The sequence below is a fragment of the Euleptes europaea genome, chromosome 17, assembly GCF_029931775.1.
Source record: "Euleptes europaea isolate rEulEur1 chromosome 17, rEulEur1.hap1, whole genome shotgun sequence".
NCBI classification, from domain to species: Eukaryota; Metazoa; Chordata; class Lepidosauria; order Squamata; family Sphaerodactylidae; genus Euleptes; species Euleptes europaea.
In genome coordinates, this window is record NC_079328.1 from 7879620 (window position 1) to 7907063 (window position 27444).

At 44.4% G+C, this 27444-nt stretch overlaps 1 protein-coding gene across 1 annotated transcript in view; it reads right to left on the reverse strand.

Annotated features, from left to right (window-relative positions):
• SEMA5A (semaphorin 5A) overlaps nt 1-27444 on the reverse strand; it is a 132875-nt gene that overhangs the window by 53980 nt on the left and 51451 nt on the right. The window contains exons 5-11 of the mRNA XM_056862973.1: nt 27098-27196; nt 24192-24405; nt 18696-18981; nt 14705-14840; nt 12406-12610; nt 3459-3666; nt 1427-1544 (exon numbers count right to left, since the gene is read on the reverse strand). Of these exons, the coding sequence (XP_056718951.1) occupies nt 1427-1544; nt 3459-3666; nt 12406-12610; nt 14705-14840; nt 18696-18981; nt 24192-24405; nt 27098-27196 (1266 nt within the window). The remainder of the gene's footprint in view (nt 1-1426; nt 1545-3458; nt 3667-12405; nt 12611-14704; nt 14841-18695; nt 18982-24191; nt 24406-27097; nt 27197-27444) is intronic.

Here is a 27444-nt window from a genome sequence, read left to right on the forward strand (position 1 = left end):
GACTGTTTGGTTGCCAAGAAGATGGGAATGCCTTCAACAGATCCCACAAGAAGCAAAACGGTCATTGGAAGACTCAGGGTACAGCCACCGATAAAGGAGATAGGGGCAGCTGGCCAAGGAGCACAGCACCCTAGTTCTCTCACCTGGGCGAGAAATGAGCCTGGGGAGGAGGGAAAGGAGGGCAGGTGTTTGCAACTCTCTTCTCTCCAGCTGAGGCCTTTGGTGGTAGCTGACTGGGTGTGAGAATACACCACCATTATCTTTTCTCAAGTTCCCTAATATTTCTAAAGGGGTTTTCAAGGCAAAAGAATGGGCAGTGGTGGTTTGCCATTTCCCTTTCTCTGCACACCAACCTCAGTCTTCCTTGGTGGTCTCCCATCCAAGTACTGACTCTGCTGAGCTTCCGAGCTCTGATGAGATCTGGGCTTCTGGCCCAATTAGAAACCTGCAGCCAGAGATTATACAGGGTAGCACAAACCAGCACAGCACAAGTACCCCCTCTTCATTTTGGGTCTCCCCGGCCAACATTCCTAGAAGCTCCACTGCCTCCTCTACCTCTTCCTCCTAGCAGCATGTGCCACTTCCTCTCCAAATGCAAGGTGCTTTCTTGTCCCTAGCCCCTCCCAGGTGGTTCCTCACAGTGCCAGTTTTAATTTTCCTTTCAAGTTCCTACCTCTTCTCACTTTTCCACTAGGCCTGCACCTACAACCACTCCATTTTGCACACATGCTTCCAAGACATTCAACCTGGTTGACATTACTCTATCTCTCTTCCCACTTTTCACCCAAAACACACAGCCTCTCTATATGACAGGCCCTGGGTGAGGCTTTTCTCAGCTACCCTCTTCATCAAGTCTTCCCTTTTCAGATCTGCACCTAACCCCTCCAGATTCGGACTTCCAACCCCTTTGCTTACTTGGTTCCCGGTGCCATCAGCCCTCTTGACTCTTCCCCTTCTCCTTCCAAATCAGAATTTCCTGGCCTCCCCAGCAGCCCTAGACTGGTCACCACTTCCTGTCAAAAGTGCACAGCTCTTCCTGTTTGTAAGGCTCACTGTGAGGGTATTTCCACAGCTATTTTGACTTTCAAGCTTTGCTCACCAAATCTGTGCGCTACAGTTGTCACTGTCCAGTTGGAATGTTTGCAAATGTGCCAAGACATCCCAGCGACTTACCTAACAAAAAGGCCTATTTTTATATGTCATACAGCAGGTGATAAATTTAACTATTCATGTATCAGTTCAGCTTTACAACAGATGTCTAAGAATGGAGGAAAAGGTTAAGCTTATAACTCAGATCCGAGAGCCCAAATGCTTCAACTGACATTATTTAAGTATCATTAGTTCTGAACTTGAGTAATCTGAATGTCACTCCAAGGGTCATGAGGACAAGGGGAGGAAGAAGATGAAGCATCTGCCTGGAACTTACCGGACACATGGTGATGCTTTGCTCCCACTGGCTCATGCTCAGGCTTTCTTCTAGTGGTGTGCATTTCTTCAGTACCTGATCCCAGCCACAGTAAGGATCCTGGGATCCGACACACATGCTGAAAATGCAAACCCAAAACATCAGACCACAGTGTAATAATCTGTGTATCTGTGCTTGGAGAAATGCTGACTTTTCTTAACTGGGCAAAAGGCAGAGGGAGAGATGAGTGAAGAGTATCTCCTTTACCCAAGCCCACTCCTCTCCTTCACCTCACCATCCATCAGGAGATGCAAAGGCCCGCTGTTGCAAACCCAGCCCTCCCTCCGTTTCCCCAAAGTGAACACCGCTTCTGGGCACTGAGCCAGCTCAGCAAAAAAAATTGCCCTCTTTTCCCAATCCTTAAACTGAATGTAGGGGTAAAGTTGCCAGATCTGCTCAGGTCTAGATCCTCAGACTGAGAAGGCAGACTCGGAAAGTTCAAAGATGGCACTTGGAGCCAGGCAGAACGTGTCGAGTCGAAAGAGAAAGAGAGATTGAGAGACCTTGAGCCTATTCTAATTTATCGCCACTGCAGAAGGATAGCTCACTTTCCCATGTGTTTTCAAGAGATAAAAAATAAGGCCAAGGCCAATGGTGCAAAATAAAGTAAAAATATATATTTATTACTCAGTTAAATTTCCCAAAATTCTCTACACATTTCACCAAGAGGTTTTTCAGGGGAATCTGTTAAGTCTCGTAGTGATTCTCCAAAAAGAGTAAAGATCACGGATCTTAAAGGCAAGTAACGAGTGGAAATGTTCTGGTGTTTCAGTTTCTATCTGGAAGGGTTAGAGTGATGGTCCTTCTTTTTGCACTGATATGTAAGGAGAGGAAACAGAGTTTGGTCTGTAAAATTTACTGGCTCTTTTGAAAACATTCTGTAGATTTCCAGTTGCTGGTCATAATAAGACTACAGTGGGGGGAAAAATAACCGATCTGTAGAAGTCCAAGCTATACTTCCGCTTTGGCTTTGTCCTAGCAATGGGTTTATGCCAAAGACATATAGCTAATAGATAACCCCAAATGTTCCAAAGTTAGCATCACATGGGAAGGACAGTAAACTCTAGTGCTCAGCCATGCTAGATGACAGAACTTGTCTGTTATCAGTGATTTTCTTCCCAAGTTTTCACCAGATCTAATCATGCTGCTGGGAAGATGGTTTGAGCAGCCACGGCTGGAGTCAAAAGCTCTACCTGGAAAATCTTGACCAGTCCCTAAAACAGCAGAAGTCAATAATTTCAAATGCCTATGGTTGGATAATATAGGGTATTGAAACAACACTTTGGGCTCTTTGCTCAGATGGAGCCTTTGCTTCTTTTTAATACTAAGAAGTTTCCTCCCGGTAATTTTAGCTATTTATATAGATCTCTAGGGAATGCATACATTGCCCACAAATATTCTGTTGCTGAGGTTAGGCAGTTATTAGGGATGCAAAGTTTTTATTGAAAAAAATCAATCAACCAAGCTTCCATTGATGAATTGGTAGGGGTGCCAGTTGAAATAACACATCTGGAGACTATTTTGGTTCTGGCGCATTACACTAACCAGGAGCGGAAAAGAAAAATAATGGTATCCCTTTCTAACACCGTCGTGGTTTTTTTTGCTGATTGAAATGCAAGGTATATTACACTTTCAAATATTTCAAAAATGGGCCTGCACTGAAGTTTCAGAAATATAGAAATGTATTTACATTTAAATAAAGTGGCTAAAAGATAGAGGACTAAAAGACACATTTAAATTTCCTGATAGCCCTAATAGTAAGATAATTTGGGTTGGATCCAGTCAGCTTTTCAATTGCTGGAATAAGGAGTTCACTTGAGAAAACTCCAAAAATGCTGCTCTGGGGATCATGAAAACCGCATGGATGACAGGCATATGGGATGGGGGGAGGGGAATTGGACAAGATTGAGGGGGAAAGCTGACTGGATCCAACCCTTGTTTTCTCTTCCCAAGGTATCCTTGAATGATGCACTTCTCTCAAAGCAAGACTCACCTGCGTGTTTTGTAAAACTGGCATCTCTTCAGTGGGATCTTCACTACACTCCCCTGCAGACCCACGTACAGAGCGCTCTGACTGTGTAAAATCTGCAGACTCCGGATGGGCTCCCATTGCTTCTTTGGGAAAATCTCAATCTCCTCCAACAAGCAGCTGCTTGCTGTCTGATTAATTGGAGCCAGAACCTTCTTGATAGTTCCATGGTCTGTAAGACAAGGAGGAAGGTTGTAAAAATCTTACACACAAAACATGGTACACAAGTACTTTTTTACTCACAAGACATTGCTCTGTTTAGACATTCAACATTTAAGTGCAATTTATATCCACTTTGTCTTAGATGATCAAATGAACCATAGAGTAGTACAGAAGGGTGGATGTAGGCAAGCTGCCCATGGGAGGCTGGGGGCTGGAAAGAACCATCCTGAGTCTCAAAACATACAGTTTCTTGCCACATGTTTAGGGGCATTCTAGACTGCAAGAGCAACGTCAATTAGTGTTATAAATGAGAGATGAAACCAAGATCATGTACCTGTTCTACCCAGTTGCAGGTTGGGCAGCCTCAATGTGCACTGGTACCATGCAGGGCAGGGAGGGGTTTAACTCTTCAACTTCCATTCAATTTGCTATTCAAAACCAGGCTCCCCTCTTTCTTAGCAGTTTAAAGGGTGTGTGTGTTTAAGGCCATATATTTTGTCTTTTAAAATGCCAACAGCAGAACAGGAGAGCTAGATTTTAGGGGAGGGGCTATGGCTCAGTGATGTGAAAGACCCCTGCCTGAGACCCTGGAGAGCTGCTGCAGGTCTGAGTAGACAATACTGACTTTGATGGACCAAGGGTCTGATTCAGTATAAGGCAGCTTCATGGGTTCATGTGTTTTGTTTTTGTAATGGTCATCATGTGTCGTTCTTTCAAGGGCTAAGAGGAATGGTCCTACCTCATCAATTACACTCTTTTTAATGTTAAAATTAGCAGAATATGCAATGATGGCAAAACTAATCTTATTTTAGAGAAGAATGTACTAGATATTAATTTTAAAAAATCTTAGTGTTACTGTTAAAAATATTAGCAACACAGAGAAAGCTAGCAAGTAAGAACTAATAGGACTATATATTAAGAAGGTAGAGACTTGGCATAATATAGTCTTTAAGTAGGATAGAAAAATAATTGTATGTATGTGGTAATTTTATCAAAATTTTATATATCCACCAGAGCTTTTGTATTGTTTTGTATTTTTTTTTTCACTTTTCTGTATTTTTCTAATTTCTATTTCTGTACCTATTTTTATTTAAATGAAATAACCTTTTTTTTTTAATTACACTCTTTTTTCCTTTTATTTAAATGTTCTGTTCAGAATATTTCAAAGCCTTTTATAATTCACAGCCCCTAAGTCTAATTCTATAAAGGTTAAATCCTACACAAGATGGACCCCAGCCAACTTCATCGAGGGATATAGCAAGCACATGCCCTGGAACCACAGCTGAGGAAACAAGAGCAAAGGAGGGGGTGCCCCAGGGAAAAGCAGTGCACCGAGGAAAAAGCCCTCCCTCACCCTCACATTATCACCACTTCAAATTTCCTCTCTACCCAACACTTTACAGTGAAGAAGACTTGTGCTGGCTGCTAATGGCTCAGTCCAGGGATTATAAGAACCCATGATTAGCGTGATTCTCTGACTGCTTACCACTCTACTTTACTAACTGTGGTTAGTGAAGGTCCAAGATCTGAAGTTGGGTTCTTAACCACACCTCACTATTTTTATTTTTACAAAATTAACACCCTGATTTTCTGCCCTCATAAGGGACACCAAGTCAGCTAACAAATGAAAACTACACATAGTAAAATCACATATTAAAAAACATTAAAACCTACAAAAGCCATCATAAAAACAATTAAAACCAGAGCAAAAATGCACATACAAAAACATAAAAACAACAATGAAACACTGGGCAGGAAGGGCAGATCACTTAGGGAATGCAAACCAAATTAAAAAGTCTTCACCTGCTGGTGGAAGATGGCAGCTGAAGGGGACAGATGAGGCTCCCTGGGAAGAAAATTCCAAAGTTTTGGTGCCACAACCCAGAAGACTCTCTCCTGGGTTGCCACTGGCCTAATCTCAGAAAGTGGTGCAACCCAAAGCAGGGCCTTGGGAAATGACCGTAGCAGTTGGATAGGTTCATAAAAGAGTGGGCATTCCTTCAGGTTTATTGCCCCCAAGCCATACAGGGTTTTAAATGCCATCACCAAGACCCTGAATTGGGAGCCAGTACAGATGGGCCAAGACTGGAGTGATATGGTCCCTATAACCCACTCCAGTTAACATCCTGTCTGCAGTATTCTGTGCTAATTTAAGTTTCTGAACACTTTTCAAGGACAATCCCACATACAATGCATTGAAATAATCTAACATAGATGCAACCAGGGCATGCACCACAATGGCTAGATCTTTTCTGTTCAGGAAAGGCTGAAGCTGGCTAACCAGTCAAAGTTGGCAAAAGGCACTCCTGGCCACAACTACCACTTGCTTGTCCAGCAGTAGGACTGGGTCCAAGAACACGTCCAGACTTCAAGTGGTGGCCTTCAAGAGGAGTGCAACCCCATCCCGAACAGGTGACGCTTTAAATCTTGGGTCAGACCTTCTATTCACCAGTAGTATTTCCATCTTTTCAGGATTAAGCTTCGGTTTCTTAGTCTGCATCCACTCCAAACCTGCTTCCGGGCAGCAGTTCAGGGCTTCTACAGCCTCCCTGGGATCAGCTGGAAGCACGAGACAGAGCTGAGTGTCATTTGTATATTGGGGGCAAAGCAGCCCAAATCTCTGGATGTCCTCACCCAGTGGTTTCATGTTGATGCTAAAAAGAGCATAGGGGAAAATATGGAGCCTTGCCAGATCCCACATACCAAAGGCCCAGGGGCTGAGCAGCAGCCCCCCCAGTACCGCTTTCTGAAAACTACCCTCCAGGTACGACTGAGACCACCGCAAAACAGTGCCTCCCAATCGCAGCCTGGTAAGGCAGTCTGAGATCATTGGTATCAAAAGTTACCAAGAGATCCAGGAGACCTCTCACAGAGGTCTCTCACAGAGTCTCACTCCATCCATCTCCTAGTGACCAAGGCTGTTTCAGTCCCATAACCAGGTCTAAAACCAGATGGGAAAGGATCTAAACAATCTGCTTCATGCAGGAAACCATGAAGTTGTCCAGCCACTATCCGCTCAATCACCTTGCTCAAGAATGGAACATTTGAGACTGGTTGATAATTATTGCAATCTCTTGCGTCAGGGTTAGGCTTCCTTAGAAGTGGACGCACCACAGTCTGTTTCAAGGCTGGGTCAACCACCCTTCTGAAAGTATGTTTTCGTGTGCTGTCTGAATGCAGACATCCTGGCTTAATCCAGGCTGGTTCTCTGGAAACACTCTCCAAGGCTAGAGAGCAAACCAGGATCTGAATGACTGTCTGTGAACTGAATCCTGGTTTCACAAACTAACTTCCGCTAAAATATGCCCTTGTTGCACATCATATCTGAGCTGAGCAAAGGTGTGATTCCAACCCTGGGTAAAATTAATGCGGTCTTTATGCTGTCAGCAATAAAGTATGAAGATCCATTAGAGGTACACAGGCTTCAAAACATACATATAATTAAATTAATGTACAAACTCCTCAGAGACATGAAAGGGCATCACGCTAAATGACAATTCACTTAAATTTCCTTTGTGCAATTTAGAGTGCACACTTTTAATTCCATCTCAAGAATGCTACGAGACTGTCAGATGTACATTTTCAGAACCAAGTAAGTATTTTGACATTTCCTTGCCATATCGCTCAAATGCTTATGCTACACCGAATAGGATAATTATGGTTATTTTGTCACACCCCTCCAAATAGCTTTCTTAGGCTTGTCATTTTAATAGTTGTATCTGTGCATTTGATGATTATTCAGAAGAGAAGTTTGTGCCTCAATCAGAAGCAATTGAGTTTCGTTGAAGAACAAAAGAAACAATGAAGAACATTTGTGACTGTCTAATTTCTCTATCATGAGATTTGCCTGGTTTTAAACCATGCGTGCCCATCTGCTTTGGAGCCAGAAGAAGGTGCTTTCTACCTGACCTTTGGCGATGCTATGAGGGCCAAACCTAGATCAGGCACCACACAACCGATTCCCCAGAGGAGTGGGCTGGAAAACAAGTGGGTTAAAGAAACTGTTTCAGATCTGCAGCCATAGACCAGGGCTACCTCTGATATGACCCCTTTATACCAGTGGTTCTCAACCTGGGCCCATATGGCCCCCCAGGATATTCCAAGGGGGCCACAGGTAAAAATTGTGTAAACGGGGGGCCACAGCACGAGACTAGGGCGCCACAGAGGGAACTGAGAAGTGAAGAAAACAGAGAAGTGACCAAGAAAAGAAAACAGAGAAATAGAGTGAACAGAGAAGTGACCGTGCTTCCCAGTGGACAGATCTCCACGCGCACTCTGCGGCAACATCGCTTCCGCTTCCTTCTTCCTCCCACTTCCGCACTCTACCGCTGCGCGCACCAAGCTGTCCGCATCTCGTTTGTCACGGGCAAAGGTGCATGGCTGCAGCAGCATCAGAGTATGGGGTGCTGTTTCTTCATGCAGGTGTAACCCTGGGTCCACTAGGAGAGCTAAAGAGCAGGGATATTACATATAAGGAAGAAAAAGCACAATTTCCCCAGAGTTATTGGAAGGCCTGAAGCTGCAGGGAGCTGCCTGAGGACTCCAGCTTTATTATAAAACCATGTATTAGGGTTGCCAACCTCCAGGTACTAGCAGGAGATGTCCTGCTATTACAACTGATTTCCAGCCGATAGAGATCAGTTCACCTGGAGAAAATGGCCGCTGTGGCCATTGGACTCTATGGCATTGAAGTCCCTCCCCTCTCCAAACCCCACCCTCCTCAGGCTCCACCCAAAAACCTCCCACCAGTTGCAAAGAGGGACCTGGCAACCCTACCATGTATTCATATTTCAGGTATGAGAATATTTCAGTTTCCCAATAAGAACCGCATGTGTGCATTTTGTGTGGCTGTTTATGCTTCTTTGTTCCTTGGCTATTTACAAACAAAACATTTAAATAGCTACCTTTCTACCGGTAGGACAGGGGGGGCCACAGGAAGGAAACAAAGTCAGAAGGGGGCCACAGTCAGAAAAAAGTTGAGAACCACTGCTTTACACTACCAGGAGGGCCCTTTAAAACAGAGATGGGTAAAACAAAGGTATCCGGAATGGAAGCCAAAGAAAGGTCTCTCTCCAAAGAAAGATCTTCCCTGTGAATCAGGGCCTGTGGGAGTGGGTGGTCTTGGTGGGGTGGAGGCAGAAACTGCTAAGTTGCAAATTCTGTAATTTACTCCAGCCAACTCAGCAGCTGGAGCAGTTTTCTAATAGCAGGCAAAAGAAAAAGTTGCCAAAAAGGTTTGGTTCCAGAAGCTGCCAGTGCCATCCCAAGGAACCCCAGCTTAGTGGACACCAGGACAGAAACCACCAGGCAGCTACGGAAGCCAAACCCCCCCCCCCCGAGCCCTGTTGATCCGCAGGCTGAGGAACCTTGCTGGCTGCAAAACACCATCGGGGCAACGCAACAGGCAACAGGGTCCATGGTCCACTGATCATACAGAGTACAATCCAAACAGTGAATAATATACTCAAGGGCTGGCCATGAGTAATGGGTCCTCCCTCATTTGAACAGCAGCACTATGTCTCTCTCCCACCCACACACACACACACACACAAACAATGGGGCATACCGCACTTTGTATTCCCAGCGATGTATTAAGAGTTTGAAAATGTTGTAAAAAACATCGCTTTAAAAGGGTTTTTGGATACCACGGCTTATAAATGGTTGGAAGATGTCTTCACAGCTAAAGGGGCCAAACAAAGTGCGAACAGTATTTTTTATAACATTTTCAAACTCTTAATACATCGCTGGGAATACAAGTGCGGTAACCCCCATTGTCTGCCATGCACAAACTACCTTTGAAAATCCCCTAAATATCAAAAAAGGATTTCATAAGTGGCCGGGGGAGGGGACACTGCTGAGAAACACAAGTCTTTGGGAGTGCAGAATTAGTTGTATAGCACATCTCAGCCATAACCAACACAATACATTTCAGAGCCAAGCAGCATGAAGAAGAAGAAGAGTTGATTTTTATATGCTGACTTTCTCTACCACTTAAGGCAGAATCAAACCGGCTTACAATCACCTTCCCTTCCCCTCCCCCCACAACAGATACCCTGTGAGGTTGGGTGGGGCTGAGAGAGTGTGACTAGTCCAAGGTCACCCAGCTGGCTTCATGTATAGTTGCAGAGAAACAAATCCAGTTCACCAAATCAGAGTCTACCGCTCCAAACCACCGTTCTTAACCACTACACCATGCTGGCTCTCTGCAGACACAAGTCCAAAAAGGACTAATTAACTTTACCTATACTACCTAACCTCACCCCTTCAAAAGCAATTGCTATGTAACTCGATGTCAAATTTGAGACTACATAAACAGCAAATAACTGTGCACAGAAATCGTGATATTTGCCTTTTTTTTAAAGTTCCCTATATTTGATTGTTGGGAGGGGGGAGCTTACAAGGGAAGGAGAAGAAACAGACATAAATAGGATAACCGACGTTTTTTTTTTTTATGGGCTAAAAAGGTTTTCTTCTAGCCCCTGCCCTGACAGACAGACTACATACAGAACAGACGCATGCTTACATTACACATTCAAAATTTACACATGAACGGCAACAGGTGCAATCAGACACAGAAATTGCTTGCTTATCTCTTAGGGGACAGTTTGCCTTGACTGTATTGTCTACTGTTCAAAGGGTATTGTACACACTATAACAGGAATAGGTTTCAAGGTTTTTAAAAAAATCTGTATTAATGCTGCTGAGACTACACTAAAAAAATTGCATGAATATTTCTCACCGACTTTGTGAAGAATTAAAGCTAATTATCTAGAGCGCAAATTCCATTCTGCTTGGGTTCCACTTGCTATGTTGTGAGAACGTCGTGGTACATCTAAGCACAAAACATTCCCTTATGCTATGGAAGAGGACAGACCACAGTGTAAGACACAGAAGCAGCCAGAACTCTGCCTGTTATTAGCAGAAGCCAAGTTAAAAGAAATCTGCATAATGGCCACCTTGCCTTTGAAAATAGTTCTGATACAAAAATATTTTTTAATATAAATGCTTGCTGTATGCAGCTCTCAGCTGCTAGCTGCAAGTTGGAACAGGAAGGGGAAAGGACATGCTATACCATATTCACATTTTAGCATATTCAGAACTCAGAGAACAATCTAAAGATGACCAGTTTACGTCTCAGTAGTTTCTGTTTCTTAGCTTTGTTCTGGTCCCGTGATGTATTTATTACCTCTGTTGAGCATTAATAGTTCCTCATACAATTTTGGGGGGAAATTTACCAATCTACAACAAAGTCTACATATTAAGGTGTTTCCAGTTCAGTACTGAATATGTAACTACTGGAAGACTCGGGGGGGGGGGGGGGAGAGAATTCTATGAAGTTATACCGTAGGGAAGTAAAGAACCTTCCAGACCCTATTTCAGTGGACAGGTGGCGTAGAAATGTTTAAAATAAATAAAAATGCAGTCAAGGAGGTTTTACCTATGGGGCAGCCTGGGCAATTGCCCAGGGCCCCACACTGGGTGTATGTGCAATGGCTTGTAGGGGTAATATACTATATGACCTACTGAAGAATCCATGCAATTCTATTATCTCACCCAGTGCATGTGAAAAATCTGATAGCATTTTCATTCATTTCAGTTTTCTCTGATAGCACAAAAATCCCAACAATAATTTGTTCAAGGTGTCTAGACATCCTTTCCAAATGAGCATTGCTTATGCTCATAGGTGGCATTAACCCAGCTAGCACTATTCGTCAGTCATAATTCACCCCTCCCCGCTGCCCAAATTATGAACATATGTCATCAGTCTAGAACAGAGCTTCTTAAATGTCCAAATTGACTCGGCCCAAGGCTTTTTGGCACCTGAGGCAAACCATGATCTTGGCACCCATCTAGTTCAGCATCCCATTTTGTGCAGTGGCTAACCAGATGTTTTTGAGAAACCAACAAACAACGCACAAAAGGTGCAGCTCCCCCTACTATGACCCTCAAGCAAGTGGTATTCTGACATACGCAGTCTTTGCCTATGGAGGTTACATGCCAGCCTCTGACCACCCTCTCCTTCTCCATTACTCCATCCAATTCCCCCAAACATTCTAAAAAACTCATTCTAGTAACCATTTTACTTGATCAACATGTATGTGCAGTGAGGGGAAAATACCAACTAACGTAAGACATGGAAGATATCGTTTCCAGGGTCAGATCTTGGCTTGCAAATTACAAAAGAGAGCAATGGGAAGGGCAGGGGCAGCCCTAAGGGAGGGCTGGCCCATGAGCTATTTTCAGAGGCTTCATGACCCACTTTGGGGTCTAAACCCACAGTCTGGGGAACACTGGTCTAGAAAATGTTATGGTACAACTTACCTGTGAAAAAGTACTTTTTAAGGGACACACCTTGTGAAAAGTAGGGACTTCATTCTTGGCCAGAGAGGGTTTACAGGGAGCAAAGGGAGCTGGGGGGGGGGGGCTCCTTGACTTTTTTCCAGGGTCCCAGAATTAATAAACTACCAGTGAATACCGTTTTAAAACAACTAAAAGGCCACTGTAAGCTATATGTGCCTATGTGTATTGAAAATTATATTTTGTTTATGCTTGCACAATGGGACTTCTCTTTCTGTACCATTTTACACTCATTTTATAATTTATATTATTTTGTCAGTCCTTTGATGTAGTTTTAAGTCATCTGTTAATTGTTGGATTTGTCCCAGATGTCTTGGGAGGGGCTTGTACAAGCTAAAGAGAAGACGCATAGGCCACCAAAATTTCCCAGGGCCATAAATCAACCATTTACCTGTGGCCAAATAGATGATGTGAAAGAGCATCTCTTTGCCTTGTACCACATCTACAACCACATGTGAAAACCGGCTGTTGTCCTCCATGAAATAAGGAACTGGTGTGATTGGCTGAATGACTTCATGCATCAGAATAAATTTCTGGGCATCTTGGAGATTCCTTTCAGTCAGATTCAGATACAGACCTTGGTCCATAGTGCCACACTGGAAACACATGAGATTACTCCTGTTAACAAAAGAGACATCCAAGGCATACAGCAAATTCTGAGACCCCCAGGCGAGATCTTAGATGAATCTGTGCAACGAAGCCTGATTGTTGGGAGGGGGGAGCTTACAAGGGAAGCTACTCGATATACTTGAAATATATTAAGCCATTGACCAAATGAAAATAATCTGGAATATTAAAAAGCAAAATATAAGCAAAAAGGAGAAGGACAGTTTGGTAGCTATCAGCCATCCCAAACACAAGAAACTGAAAGCACATAAGTACTGCCTGCTGGATCAGGCCAGTGGTACATCTAGACCAGCATCCTGTTTCACACAGTGGCCAAGTGGTTGCCCTGCCAGATAAAGAGGGCATGGAGGCCAAGGTCTTTCCCTGAAGGATGTCAACCGGATTGGCATCAGCAACAGGGACCAACCTCGTAAAGTCCTCCTCTCTTCGGTGTTTCGGCCTCCATATGCATGGTTTCTTCAAACAAAAGCCTGGGCTTTAATAGTAAATTCCTTGACAGGAATTAATAGTAAATTCCTTGCTTGCTGGGTGAAGAGAGTAGGCAAGAGACATGCAATCATTAGACTGTTGTCTGTGCGCACCCTCAGGCTGGTTAAAGGTAAAGGTAAAGATCCCCTGTGCAAGCACCGGGTCATTCCTGACCCATGAGGTGACGTCACATCCCGACGTTTCCTAGGCAGACTTTGTTTACGGGGTGGTTAGCCAGGGCCTTCCCCAGTCATCTTCCCTTTACCCCCAGCAAGCTGGGTACTCATTTGACCGACCTCGGAAGGATGGAAGGCTGAGTCAACCTTGAGCCGGCTACCTGAAACCAACTTTTGTTGGGATCGAACTCAGGTCGTGAGCAGAGCTTGGACTGCAGTACTGCAGCTTACCACTCTGAGCCACGGGGCTCCTAGGCTGGTTAGGATGAGGATAAACTCTATACCCGCAAAGTCAAAAGGCCATGACACTATGCTGAGGGTGAGAGTGGATTGATAAATGTATCTTCTTCTTCTTCTTTTTTGCCATCCAGTCACAGCTGACTTATGGTGACCCTGTAGGGCAGGGGTCCGCAACCTTTTTGAGCCTGCGGGCATTTTTGCGATTCTGACAGGGCATGGTAGGTGCGGCAACAAAATGGCTGCCAAAAATGGCTGCTACATGAGGCAGAACCAGGCACAAAATGATTGCCACAGCTTAACTTCAGTAACACAGTGTAGATCCTTATGCCGTTGCGAAGGCAATATTTTAAAAAATCTGCACAGCCAATCAAATCCCCAATAATCCATCAGAAGCCTTGATGGAGAAAAGGCCTCCCTGACCCCACCCACTTCCTAAAAACATTTGGCGGGTGCCAAAAAAGGTGTCAGTGGGCGCCATGGCACCCATGGGCACCATGTTGGGGACCCCTGCTGTATGGTTTTCAAGGCAAGAGACATTCAGAGGTGGTTTGCCATTGCCTGCCTCCTCTGTCATGACCCTGGTATTCCTTGGAGGTCTCCCATCCAAATACTAGCCAGGGTCAGGGCTGAAAGTGTGTGGCTGGCCCGAGGTCACCCAGCAAGCTTCCACGGCGCAAGTGGAGATTTGAACCTGGGTTTCCTAGATCCTCGTCTGACACCTTAGCCACTACACCACGCTGGCTCTCCTAAATGTAGCTAACATATCTAGATTCAGATTCAGATTTATTAATACGGCAAAGCCATTAAAATATTCAAGCTAACATATCTCAATTTCCAATGTGTGTGTGTTTGAATATATGCAAAAACAATTTCCACTTTGGGGACCCAAAGTGGCTTACATCGTTCTCTTCTTCTCCATTTTGTCCTCACAATAAACCCTGTAAGGTAGGTTAGGCTGAGAGTATATGACTGCCTCAAGGTCACCCAGTTAATTTCCATGGCAGAACGGGGATTCGAACCTGGGTCTCCCCAGATGCTAATCTGACACTCTAATCACTACAAATGATGGCTCTCCTACTGATCAATGTCACTAGCATCCAAAAATGTTTATACAGATATGCTATATAGATATATAGATATACAAATATGGTTTAGTGTTCATCTTTTGCTTTTAAGTACCTGGAAAGTAGGGTTTGGATTAGGATAAGGCAGCCAGGCTGAGCGGGAGTTCTCCTGGTACTTGAAAGGGCCCTTGAAGACCTGGGTTATTGCAGTCATGTTGAACACACAAACAGCAGAGACGGCAACACTGTTCCTTTAAAAACATATGGTAACAAAAAAGAAAGGAGTAGAAGATGAAGAGAGACCTCAAGCAGCCTCTTGTGGAAAGCAATACTTTTCCTCCACAGCCGCAATTCTTCACATTTCATCATAAATTACCTCACGTGTAATGAGTCATGTGTGTGTGTAAAGTGCCTTCAAGTCGCAGCTGACTCATGGCAACCCCTTTTGGGGTTTTCATGGCAAGAGACTAACAGAGGTGGTTTGTCAGTGCCTTCCTCTGCGCAGCAACCCTGGCCTTCCTTGGTGGTCTCCCATCCAAATGCTAACCAGGGCTGACCCTGCTTAGCTTCTGAGATCTGACGAGATCAGGCTAGCCTGGGCCATCCAGGTCAGGGCAATGAGTCATACTTTTTCAGAAATTTAGATGAAAAGTACAGTTTCAGGGAACTGCTTTTGTCTGAGGAGCAGAGGAGGATATCCCCACTGTGTGCACCTGTATTTAAGCCTTTTATTTCCCAAACCCTTAGTATATAATCAAACAGCACTGAATACATGAAACTACCTCACACTGAGTCAGACATTGGTCTATCCAGGTCAGCATTGTCTACTCTGGCTGGCAGCAGCTCTCCATAGTCTCCAGACTTTGCATGGAAAATCTTTCTTGGTTCAGCAAGAAAACACATGAAGGTGCCTTACGCAGAGTCAGGCCCCTTGGTCTATCAAAGTCCATACTGTCTGTTGTGACTGGCAGTGGCTTTCCAGTTTCCAGCGGAGGTCTTTCACACCACCTACCACCTGATCATTTCATCTGCAGACAGCAGGCAATTGAACCTGGGACCTCCTACATGCAAAGCAGATGATTTTCAACTGAGCCAATTATGCTTCTTTTTATATCTACCCTGACTTCGCTCAGAAAATTGTTATCTTGGTTCTGTTAGGAAATTGCAAAAATATCCTTAAGACTTCCAATCCGGCCATTTGGATGAGTGAGTTTTCCACATGCTTCTGTAACGGCCCCAGCTTGTGAGTTCCTCCGGCATCCCAAGCACTCAACATAGAGCTCTCCAGCTGAGTTCAATATTGAACTGGCACGCTGCTATATGTTATGCTGCATCTTTCCCTGGAGGGTACAGCCTTTGCATAACAAGCATGCAAGCCCTTAGACAAATGACTATAAGAAACTTGAGTGCCAGTCGCTCGCAAAGGATTGCGATCTAGAGCGAGATGAAGAATCTAAAGGAATGACAGTGGAAGGTTTAATCCTTCCCATTTTTATACATAGCAGATTTCTGGCAAGGAAAGCCCTGATGGGTAAAAGGCAGCAGTGTTCAGCCCTTTTTAGATCCAAAATGGCAACGTGTTAGGTTAAGGAGATGAAATAAGCAAAATATAGACTTTTCTCTACTAGAATCGACCACGTACAAAAGAGCTGTACTTCTTTCTCTAGGGAGCTAATTATATGTTACATGCTAAGGCACGTCACAGTGCCCTGACTCATCCTTTTTAAAAAACAATCAAAGCCAATTTGGGGGAGAGAAGTAGAGTTGAGAACTAGGAATATAATGGACAAGCGGAGGGCAGAGTGGTGTAGTGGTTAAGATGTCGGACTAGGATCTTGGAAACCCAAGTTGGACTCCCCATTCTGCCATGGAAAACTTGCTGGGTGACCTCGGGCCAGTCGCACGCTCTCTGCCTCGGCAAGTATTTGGATGGGAGACCTCCAAGGAATACCAGGGGCATGGGGGGAGGCAGGCAATGGCAAACCACCTCTGAATGTCTCTTGCCTTGAAAACCCTGTGGAAGGGGTAGTCATAAGTCAGCTGTGACTTGATGGCAAAAACACACACACAGAGGGCAGCACCAACAGGTGAGAAATGGTGGAGGCAGGTAAACTGCAGTGAGATGGGGAGGCTGGCCATGTGCGTGCTCCATAATGTGTTGTGCGATTAAAATATAATGTCAGGGCTTATCAAAAGTGATTGTGGCTCAGTGGTAGAGCATCTGCTTGGCATGCAGAAAGTCAATCCCCAGCATCCCTAGTTAAAAGGACTGAGAAGCAGCTGATGTGAAAGCCCTCTTCCAGAGATCCTGGAGAGCCACTGGCCTTGATAGACAGATGCTTGGCTTAGTATAAGCCAACTTCATGTGTTCATGTGTATAACTACTCTTTGCCAGTGCCTAGGATTCCTACTAGAAGGAACACCAGAATTATATTTCTTTTGAAAAGAGAAATTGATAAAAGTTGGTAGACTTTTATAGGACATTTCTGGTGAAAGCAAATCTGCTGTCCAGCGCTGTTCATGAAGCTGGGCCTGAGAGCCAAACTAGATGTTAACGGCTGCCACGGGTTCAGCCCATGGCTGCCAATGCCATTAAATAGCCAAATTCTTCTCTAAAATGGCATCACCAGAACGTCTGGTTGGTCCTGAGATCTACAGAGCAAACACTTCTCAGGGGCAGCTGTACCATATGCTTTTATCCTTCCTTCTGTGATTTATTTTAAACAACGTTCTTTTGTTGTGCAAATTTTACTACCAGGATTGTTTAAAGGACAAGAAAAGTGGGGGAGGGAGGAAGGGAAACTTTAACCGTTTCTCCCCCCCCCCCCTCTTATATCTACACTAGGGAAAGAATATGATAGGTATAAATTTTCCCCTGCAGGGGTACATAAAAACATAAGAAGGACCCTGGGGGATCAGACCAGTAGACCATCTAGTCCAACATTCTGTCTCACACAGCAGCCAACCAGTTCCCCTGGAGGGCCAACAACAGGGCATCGAGGTGGAGGGCTTCCCCTGATGATGCCTCCAGGCACTGGGATTCAGAGACTGACTGCCTCTGAACGTGGAGGTTCCCTTTAGTCGCCATGGCCGGTAGCCCCTGATGGACCTCTGCTCCATGAATCTAATCCCCTTTTAAAGCTGTCTGTGCCTGTGGCCATCACTCTGGCAGTGAATTCCACATTTTAATCACTTGTTGTGTAAAGGAGCATTTCTTTTTGGCTGTCCTGAATCTACTGCCCATCAGCTTCACTGGATGCCCTAGAGTTGCAGTATTTTGGAAGAGGGAGAAAAAGTTCCCTCTGTCCACCCTCTCTAGGTAAAGGTAGTCCCCTGTGCAAGCACTGGGTCATTCCTGACCCATGGGGTGACGTCACATCCCGACGTTTACTAGGCAGACTATGTTTATGGGGTGGTTTGCCATTGCCTTCCCCAGTCATCTGCACTTTACCCCCAGCAAGCTGGTACATTTTACCGAATGTAGGATGGAAGGATGGAAGGCTGAGTCAACCTTGAGCTGGCTACCTAAAACTGACTTCTGTCGGGATCGAACTCAGGTTGTGAGCAGAGCGTGGACTGCAGTACTGCAGCTTACCACTCTGCGTCACTCTACCCCATGCCTAATTGTATAAACCTCTATCGTGTCCCCCCGGCCTTAGTAATCTCTTTTCTAAACTGAAAAGTCCCAGACTCTTCAGCCTTTCCTCATAGGGAAGGTGCTCCAAAAACAGCTTGTGGGTAGTTTTTTTCCCCAGCCAGAAAATGGCAGGGGAGAAAAGTTTAACTTTCACCTCTATCCAAATGCAGTGGAATATACTGGCTGTGCTATGCTAGTTCTAAGTGCTCAGAATTTAACTTCAGTGTCTTGGGTGGAGATGTGGCCCGATGTGTCAAGCAAACACATCTGGTGCGCCACTGTTTTGCACAAGTGCTAGAAGTTGCCTACCCAGCTGAATTATGCTGTTCTTTCAAGGGCTCACATCTCAAGAATCTCCAGTAGCACTTCCGTTTTCAGGACGGATGGCTGTTCAGCAACATACAGCAGACCTCTTCCTTTAACTTACGCGGAATATTCTACAAATAGAAATACTGCATAAACTACATACACATTAGTGGTAAAGATCCCGTAGACTAAGTCCAGTTCTGGCAGGAAGAACGTACTCTGTAATTCATTGTAGTAAAACGGGATTTCTCCTGGGCGGGAACAGTTGAGGCGAGCTTTCATGAAGGTGGTCCAGGTATCCTCCAGCAAAAACCTGCCTCCGATGTCGTTCTTACACACTCGGGCAGCCCGGGAATAAACAATTTGTCCACAGTCATATTCCATGGCATTCTCTCGGAAGAAGAAGTAGAAGAAGTTTCCAATGTCATATGATGACACAAAATTTGGTTCTGAAGTGCATTTTGGGGAGGAAAAACAGGAGAAAATAACTTTCACTTTAAATTGATTTTCCCTTAGAAAAGAGGGAAAGATTTTTTTTTAAACAAAACAATAATAGTTTTCAAGTAGGATAGAAAAATAATTATATGTATGTGGTAATCTTATCAAATTTTTGTATGTCCATTCAGAACTTCTTATGTAATGTTTTGTATTGTTTTCTATTTTTCACTATTTTCTATTTCTCTTTTTATTTTTATTGAAATGAAATAAAATTCTTTTTTAAAAAAGCAGAGCAGTTTATTAGACCTTTTAGATCCCAGCGCATTTTGCTGTAGGCTTCATCAGAGGATCTTACACATTTGTCCAAGATGGGAGCCAGAGAAGTTTCTGTGTAAGATCCCCTGACCTGACGAAGCTTGTGATGAAACACGTTGGGATCTACAGGGTCTGGGACACAGCTCTACCTTTCACCCTTTTTCTCCTAAAAAAATTATTCTGACTTTACAGTCCAATTTTGAATTAGACAGTACTTATTTGTGTGGAAAAGGTTGATAAAATGGACAGGGAGAACTTTTTCTGCCTCTCACATAAAACTAAAACTGGGAGTGGGGGCACCCAATAACACTGACAGGCAATAAATTCAGGACAGATCAAAGGAAGTACTTCCTGAGGCAATGAGTAATTAAATTGTGGAATTTGCTGCCAGTAGCCCCATGGCGCAGAGTGTTAAGCTGTAGTGCTGCAGTCAAAAGCTCTGCTCACGACCTGAGTTTGATCCCCACAGAAGTCGGTTTCAGGTAGCCGGCTCAAGGTTGACTCAGCCTTCCATCCTTCCGAGGTCAGTAAAATGAGGACCCAGCTTGCTAAGGGTAAAGGGAAGATTACTGGGGAAGGCGCTGGCAAACCACCCTGTAAACAAAGTCTGCCTAGAAAATGTTGGGATGTGACGTCACAGCATGGGTCAGGAATGACCCAGTGCTTGCACAGGGGACCTTTACCTTTTAGACATAGTGAGCCCCGTGGCACAGAGTGGTAAAGCTGCAGTACTGCAATCAAAAGCTCTGCTCACGACCTGAGTTCGATCCCAATGGAAGTCAGTTTCAGGCAGCCAACTCAAGGTTGACTCAGCCTTCCATCCTTCTGAGGTCAGTAAAATGATTACCCAGATTGCTGTGGGTAAAGTTTAGATGACTGGGGAAGGTAATGGCAAACCACCCCGTAAACATAGTCTGCCAAGTAAACGTCATGATGTGATGTCACCCCATGGGTCAGTAATGACCCGGTGCTTGCACAGGGGACTACCTTTACCTTTTAGACATAGTGATGGTCACTAGCACAGACAGCTTTAAAAAGGAATTAGATAGTTTAATTGAGGATAGTATCAATGGTTACTAACCATGATGATTGAAGGGAACTTCCATATTCTGGGGCTGCAAACCTCTGAACACCATCACTAGGAGGCAACGTCACAGGAAGGCCTGCTCTGATGTGCCCTGTTTACTGGCCCTCCAGAGAAGGTGGTAGGCCATTGTGTGAAACAGAATGCTGAACTAGATGTACCACTAGTCTGATCCAGCATGGCACCCTCTTACGTTCATGTAAAATCATAGACAATATTTGAAATTTCAGAAATACACCCTCCTGGCTAGTCACCTCTGCTCATCATTCTCAGCTGTGCTAAATACCTCTTCTTTTCCACCTGTCAATATCCATATTTTCAGCCCTGTTAAAGATGTCTGAAAACAGCCCAATTTTATCAACAATGCAATCCTAGAAAGTGACTGGAGTAACTCTGCACACAATTGTACTGCAAACTGGCAGGTGAATGCTGACCTACTCCAAAACAGGACAGTAGAGGATAGCCCCGTGGCGCAGAGTGGTAAGCTGCAGTACTGCAGTTCAAGCTCTGCTCACGACCTGAGTTCGATCCCCAACATAGGTTGGTTTCAGGTAGCCAGCTCAAGGTTGACTCAACCTTCCATCCTTCCGAGGTAGGTTAAATGACTACCCAGCTTGCTGGGGGTAAAGTGCAGATGACTGGGGAAGGCACTGGCAAACCACCCTGTAAACAAAGTCTGCCTAGTAAATGTCGGGATGTGACGTCACCCCATGGGTCAGGAATGACCCGGTGCTTGCACAGGGGACCTTTACCTTTACCTTTACCATTTTTTTCCGTCCAAACCTTCACTTTTGATTGCTGACAGTCCCAAATGAGGGTCTTTCTATTGGCAAGGGTTCAACAGGGAGCCTTTCTAAATTCCAGTGGCACATTTGGGAGTATGTTGCCAGGCAACTGTTTATGGTTGGGATGGGGAGATATAAAAATGTCGCCATCACATGAGAAATATTGATGCTCAGATTTTTACAGTAGCATATACAATTTGAAAACTAGAAATATAATGCAAACTACAGGTGGGTACTATTTTTACATTTCTCTTGCTACAATATATTTTTCAAGGATTTTAAGAATTATATTCTTGCATATCCCTGCCCTGGATAGCCCCAGGCTAGTCTGATCTCATCATTTCTCAAAAGATAAGCAGGGTCGACCCTGGCTAGCATTTGGATGGGAGACCACCAAGGAATGTCAGGGTTGTGACACGGAGGCAGGCAATGGCAAACCATCTCCAATTGTCTCTTGACTTGACGGTAAAAAGAGCCACACATGCCTAGGTCATCATCAACAGCTCTGACATGCCTTGCAAAATCCAACAAGGCCTTTTTGCATTTACAGATGTCACAGCTTAATTGCTGACTGTTCCGTTTGAATCAGGTGTAGGTGTGGGGTCTCTTCATTCCCAAAGAGGAAATCTTACTGTTACTGAGGATAACTTGTGGAAGCAGAGATCATTCATGTGAGTTGGAGTGGAGAACGTTTTTACATTTCTTGCATGTAGACACATGCACACCAACCCAAGTTACAACTTCAGAGACGAGGGTGACTTCCAATATTAAGCTGCTATGTAGTTTCTGGTGAACAATTATACCAAGAGCACCACTTAAGGATCTCTTTTCCCCTCCACACATGTGTTCCAACTTTTTTCATGCCTCAACAGATTTCCTGTAGCCCAGATGAAAAATGGACATCCAAGGGCACAGATTGGACCACATATTCTTCCATGTACACAGAGCAACAGTAAGAATCAAGATGGCCAGAACAAAGAGAACCACAAATCCTCACAGTTGTTATACACCTACTGTGACATACACATGAAAATCTATCCAGTCATGTGTACTTAAAACCCATGGACACAAACTTGCATGCACACAGAGGAGAACAGACAGACAGACAGAAAGACAGACAGAAAGACAGAAAGACAGACTACAAATGTAAGTAATAAGGTCTGGATACCATTTAAAAAGAAAAACAAAAGCAGCTTTTTGATGGGAAGAATTTAGCCGAAGGACAAAAGCATGCTTTCTGAACATCACAGGGAAGAAAAAAATTCAGGGGGTCATGCATACATCATGAAGAAGCAGTAGGCAGAGAAAGGGTTAATCTCCCCTTCGCCACGTCTTCACTCTAAATTCCCCCATCAGCATATCTGCTTTTCTTTTTGCCCACAAAAAAGAGAGGAAAAAGGCATTGTGCATCACATATGCTTGAGAACAGTATGGAGATAACTTCTCAGTCCCTATCTTCACAATGCACTGGAAATTCCATAGACAGAGCACCCAGCATTTTCCAGACTCACGTACCAGACATGTGGGGGGCTGATATGGATTGGGACAGTAGGTGGAGGGGTTTTAAGCTTTTTCCCCTGCACCATTTTGCCAATCAAAACTGGCCCTGGAGGAGGGCTATTTGCCCTGTTGTGAAAATGTACATGTAGTGGTCTCAGGTGCACATGGAGTTTCACAGCTGGGCAAATAATAGTCCTGGGGCTATTTTACTGAGAAAACAGCATGGTCCTGATGTGAGTCAGCCCCCTGTGCACCTGGTAAGTAAATGTTTAAGAATGAAGGGTATTCTATAGATTGGACTCTCAGCATACAATGCTGTTAGGGTCTTGGGTTCCTAATGAGTTCCTGACTGCACACATACGTTCACAAACCCTAGAATCGCTCTCTGTGTACTCCTTAAACATACAAAGCAGCCTGATACAGAATTAAACTTTGGGTCTACTGAGCTCCATATAAACTGAGTCTCACCTGCAATCCAGTATCTCAAACAGAGGTCTTTTCCAGACTTAAGTTTTTTTTAATGATTCCAAGGTCTGAACCTAAGACTCCATGCATCCAAAGCATGTTCTTTGCAGCTGAGTTAAGCTCCCTGTCTTTTACACCCACAATAACACCCTCCTTATTTAGTAGTAGAAGAAGAGTTGGTTTTTAAACCCTGCTTTTCTCTACCTTTAAGGAGTCTCAAAGCGGCTTACAATCGCCTTCCCTTCCCACAACAGACACCTTGTGAGGGAGGTGAGGCTGAGAGATCTGTGACTGGCCCAAGGTCACCCAGCAAGCTTAATGTGGAGGAGTGAGTCTTCCGCTCACATGGAGGAGTGGAGAATCAAATCTGATTCTCCAGATTAGAGTCCGCCACTCCTAACCACTACACCACACTGGCTCTATATTTTATTTATTTGGAAAATGTTTGTCACCTTTCCAGAGGCAGCTTAAAAATAAAAGCACCATAAAAATAATAAAATCATCAGAAATTATCACTACCAAAGAATGAAACAAACAAACAAAAAAACCATGAAAAACACACCAGGGACATATGAACAGCATAAAGGTATCAATTACACAGACCAGAAGCAGACTATAAAACAGCTACGAAGATAAAAACCCTCATTTAAAAGCCCAGGTAAACAGAAATGCATTGGCCTGGAGCCTAAAAGAGAGCAGTGACAGATGAGGCTCAAGGGGGAGGGCTTTCCAGCGGTGAGGGGCCATCACTGAAAGTGCCCCCATCTCTAGTTGCCATTGGCCTCAGATTTGAAGGGAGGGGCACAGAAAGCTGGGCTTGGGAAGGAGATCTTAACTGGCAGGCTGGACAGTTGGGGAGGAGGCAGTCTTTCTCCCCCACATTCCCCAAATCTATGTGGAATTTCAAAGTGGAGACCATCAGTGCTGAGGACTACGAAACCATTTTTCCATGCAAGGAGAAAAGGGCGGGGCAAAACATCACAAAAGCATCAACTGTCTAGATGTTCGTTTCACAAAGCAGCAATGGGACGTCTTCAACGCCACAAAATAGGAAAGTCTTCCCTGCACTCACCATTCAGCCACTTAGAGTTGTACTGCGCAGTCCGGAGAGGAGGGAGGACCCCCAAACTACGATAAATAGCAGGATCCCTTCCCGGAAAGTCCATGACGGTCGCAGCATAGAGCTCCCCAGAATTCGTCAGAAGGGCTGTGGAGTTGTGTTGAGGGCTGTATGGACAGCGAGCCATGCCGCTGATCTGATCATGCGTCTCCTCCAGGTTACTCAACTAACACCAGTGGGGGAAGGAATTAAAATCATATTGTATCACATGAAACCATAACTCATCACTCTGTCATCTATAAGACATACAGATACACATACCCACAAAAGCAGCAACAACCTTTTTTGAAGTCTGAGGAATGTATCTAAAATCCAGGGAGAAGCCCCTCTGTTTTGCCCATTTTATACCACAGTGACGTCTCGTGTTGGGGGGAGAGAATCACTCACATGGACTCCAATCATGTTGCACGGTACCTCTCTTAATGGCCAACTGTGCATCAGAGAGAGAAGATCTATGACCAGCTCATAAAACTTTTTAAAAGATAAAAGCAGCCGCAGTGTATATGGGGAGGGGAAATCACTTTGTGGCCATTCCCCCACTCCGTAACAAAATTTCTCTAATCAAAAGTGCCCCTTCCCAAAGCTTTTGCCATTTGCCCCAGACAACAGAGATTGTTTTGCTGTCCCCTCCCCCAAATTCTAGACACAAAGCCCTGCTCACAGAGAGCTCCAGAGAACGGTACTTGAGCTAGTCCACAAGGGCCAGGTTCAGGGAAACTTCTAAAACAAGGGGACAAGGATGGGTGGTAAACTACAAGGACTCAAGGGAGCTCTTAAGCTCTAGAACAGTGGTTCCCAACCTTTTTTTGACCAGGGACCACTAGGACTTTTTTGTTCAGTGCAGGGACCCCAAGGTTCAAAATAAAAATTCCGAGCATGTGAAAATAAACTTTAATCATAACTGTTAGTTAAACATTAAACTTAGAATTATATTTGAATATATATATTTTATAATAGAGAACTTTTAATTGAAAATATTAATTTATTATGGGTTTATAACTTTGTTTCGCGGACCTTAATTTAGTTCTCACGGACCCCTGGGGGTCCATGGACCCCTGGTTGGGAACCAGTGCTCTAGAAGCTAAGAAGACATGCTAACCCCCAAGGACCAGAGCTGTAGGCCTCCCATTTACCTACCAGTACTTGAGGCCAGGAATTACCAGCACCACGCTCTAATTTCCCATTCCCAAGGAACAGGAGGAAAAAATGGCCTCTATTTAGTGATGCTCTAAGAATTTGCCCCATATATCTAAGGTAAAGATCATAGAGACTAAGGAAGGCAGTCTAAGGTGTTGCCAGGAAGTGTCATCACATCTGCCCCCAAATCTCCCAGCATTGGCTGAGGCTGAGAACACCACAGAGTGGGCAAAAGTAAATGACTTCCAGAGATACATACAGATGATCTTCTGTTTTATGCCTCTCAGCTCCCTGAGCCTGGCCATGTGGCCAGTTATGAAAATTTATGACTCTGCGAAACTAAAAGATTGACCTTTCTTTTCTCCACCTTAAGAAACACGTATGCTCAGCAAGCCCCTCTCCCCAGTCCCATGATCATGGGCAGAGTTAGGGATGAGGAAGAGCTGGGGATGTTATCAGGCATGTGGGCTGGGAGATGAGCTGATAACAAAATCTACAGGGATCATTTCAGCTCAGAATTAGTCTTCAAGCAAACTCTCACTACAATTTTATTTGGAAAACCTCAGAGCTGAATGAGCATTATCTTGTTACCAGCTTCCAAATACTTCTAGTTATCTAGGCAGGTTTTTCTCAAGCTGGCAACGATAATCAGGACTGAGTAACTTAGTCAAGGGGCTGTTTTCTCTATTTTCTCTTTATTTATTTATATTCATTAAAACATTTATATCCTGCACTTCCCACCCTTAGGTTTGCCAAGTGTCCTACCTCCAGCTGGCAATCCCCACTTCCCACCACCGCTCTGTCAGCTGGGGGGAGAAAAATTAATCAAAACATTCCCATTGGTGCAATGTCACTTCTGCGGGAAACCTGGAAGTGACATCATACCTCTCTAGGAATTGCCAAGAATGCTATGGTTTTACCATACTGTTTCTGGAGGCGACTGACACCATCCCGCCAACAGCACCCCACCTCATGTCCACGCCCCTGACTTCCACCAGGTACCAGCCGTTGGCTGGGACTGCTATCTACCATCAACAATTGCTGGAAGCAATTCAGAAAAGCCTGCTAAGAAAGCAGCAGATATGCTAAAACCACAGAATGGCCCAGTTATATAAAACACTAATTACAACCCACTCTATGCCCTTCACAGCATAAAAACCCTCATGGTTTTCAGTCACTGCTAGGGTTGCCAACCGCCAGGTACTAGCTGGAGATCTCCTGCTATTACAACTGATCTCCAGCCGATAGAGATCAGAGCACCTGGAGAAAATGGCAGCTTTGGCAATTGGACTCTATGGCATTAAAGTCCCTCCCCTCCCCAAACCCTGCCCTCCTCAGGCTCCACCCCAAAACCTCCTGCCGGTGGCAAACAGGGACCTGGCAACCTTGGCCACTGCCAAAGGCCTAACTTTACACCATGGCCTTACAGTGTTTCCAAAACCAAGCCAGTGAGTGAGCACCTTCCTTACTTCCTCAGTGAGAGCATTCTGAAGGCCTGGCATCAACCAGAAACAAGGCCAAGCAATGGTGGGCCAGATGACTGTATCACTTCCATACTAAAACAACTATGCTTTCCCCCAAATAATCCTGGGGATTGTACTTTGGTGAAAATGTTGAGAAATTTCTGTTCTACATCCCTAGTGTGTGCACATGCAGACAAACAGTGCCCAGGAAAAAGGGATCAGCTAAACTCAGTAGCATGACTATGTCCATACTCTTACCGTCCGATTAGTACAAATGGGTGTAAAAGCGTTTGTTCCACACGCAAAGAGCCGGTCCCCACCAATAAGGAGAACACGAATATAATTCTGGCATTCCTCCTGCCATAGAAAGGGAGAACAAAAAACAACAACCTCAAAATCGTCAACATCGTATGAACAGTATATGCTAAGTGAAATTTGAACTGTCTTCAGTACCATCCTTATAGTGTGTGACTGTATGTGAAAATAAAAGATAAACCATCTCAAATATATTTACTGACTTGAGCAAACAGATTAACTATGGAGCTAATTCCTGATGACAGCAAAGGAATCCATCAAACCTTTTGGCAATGCTTCCGCACATCAGT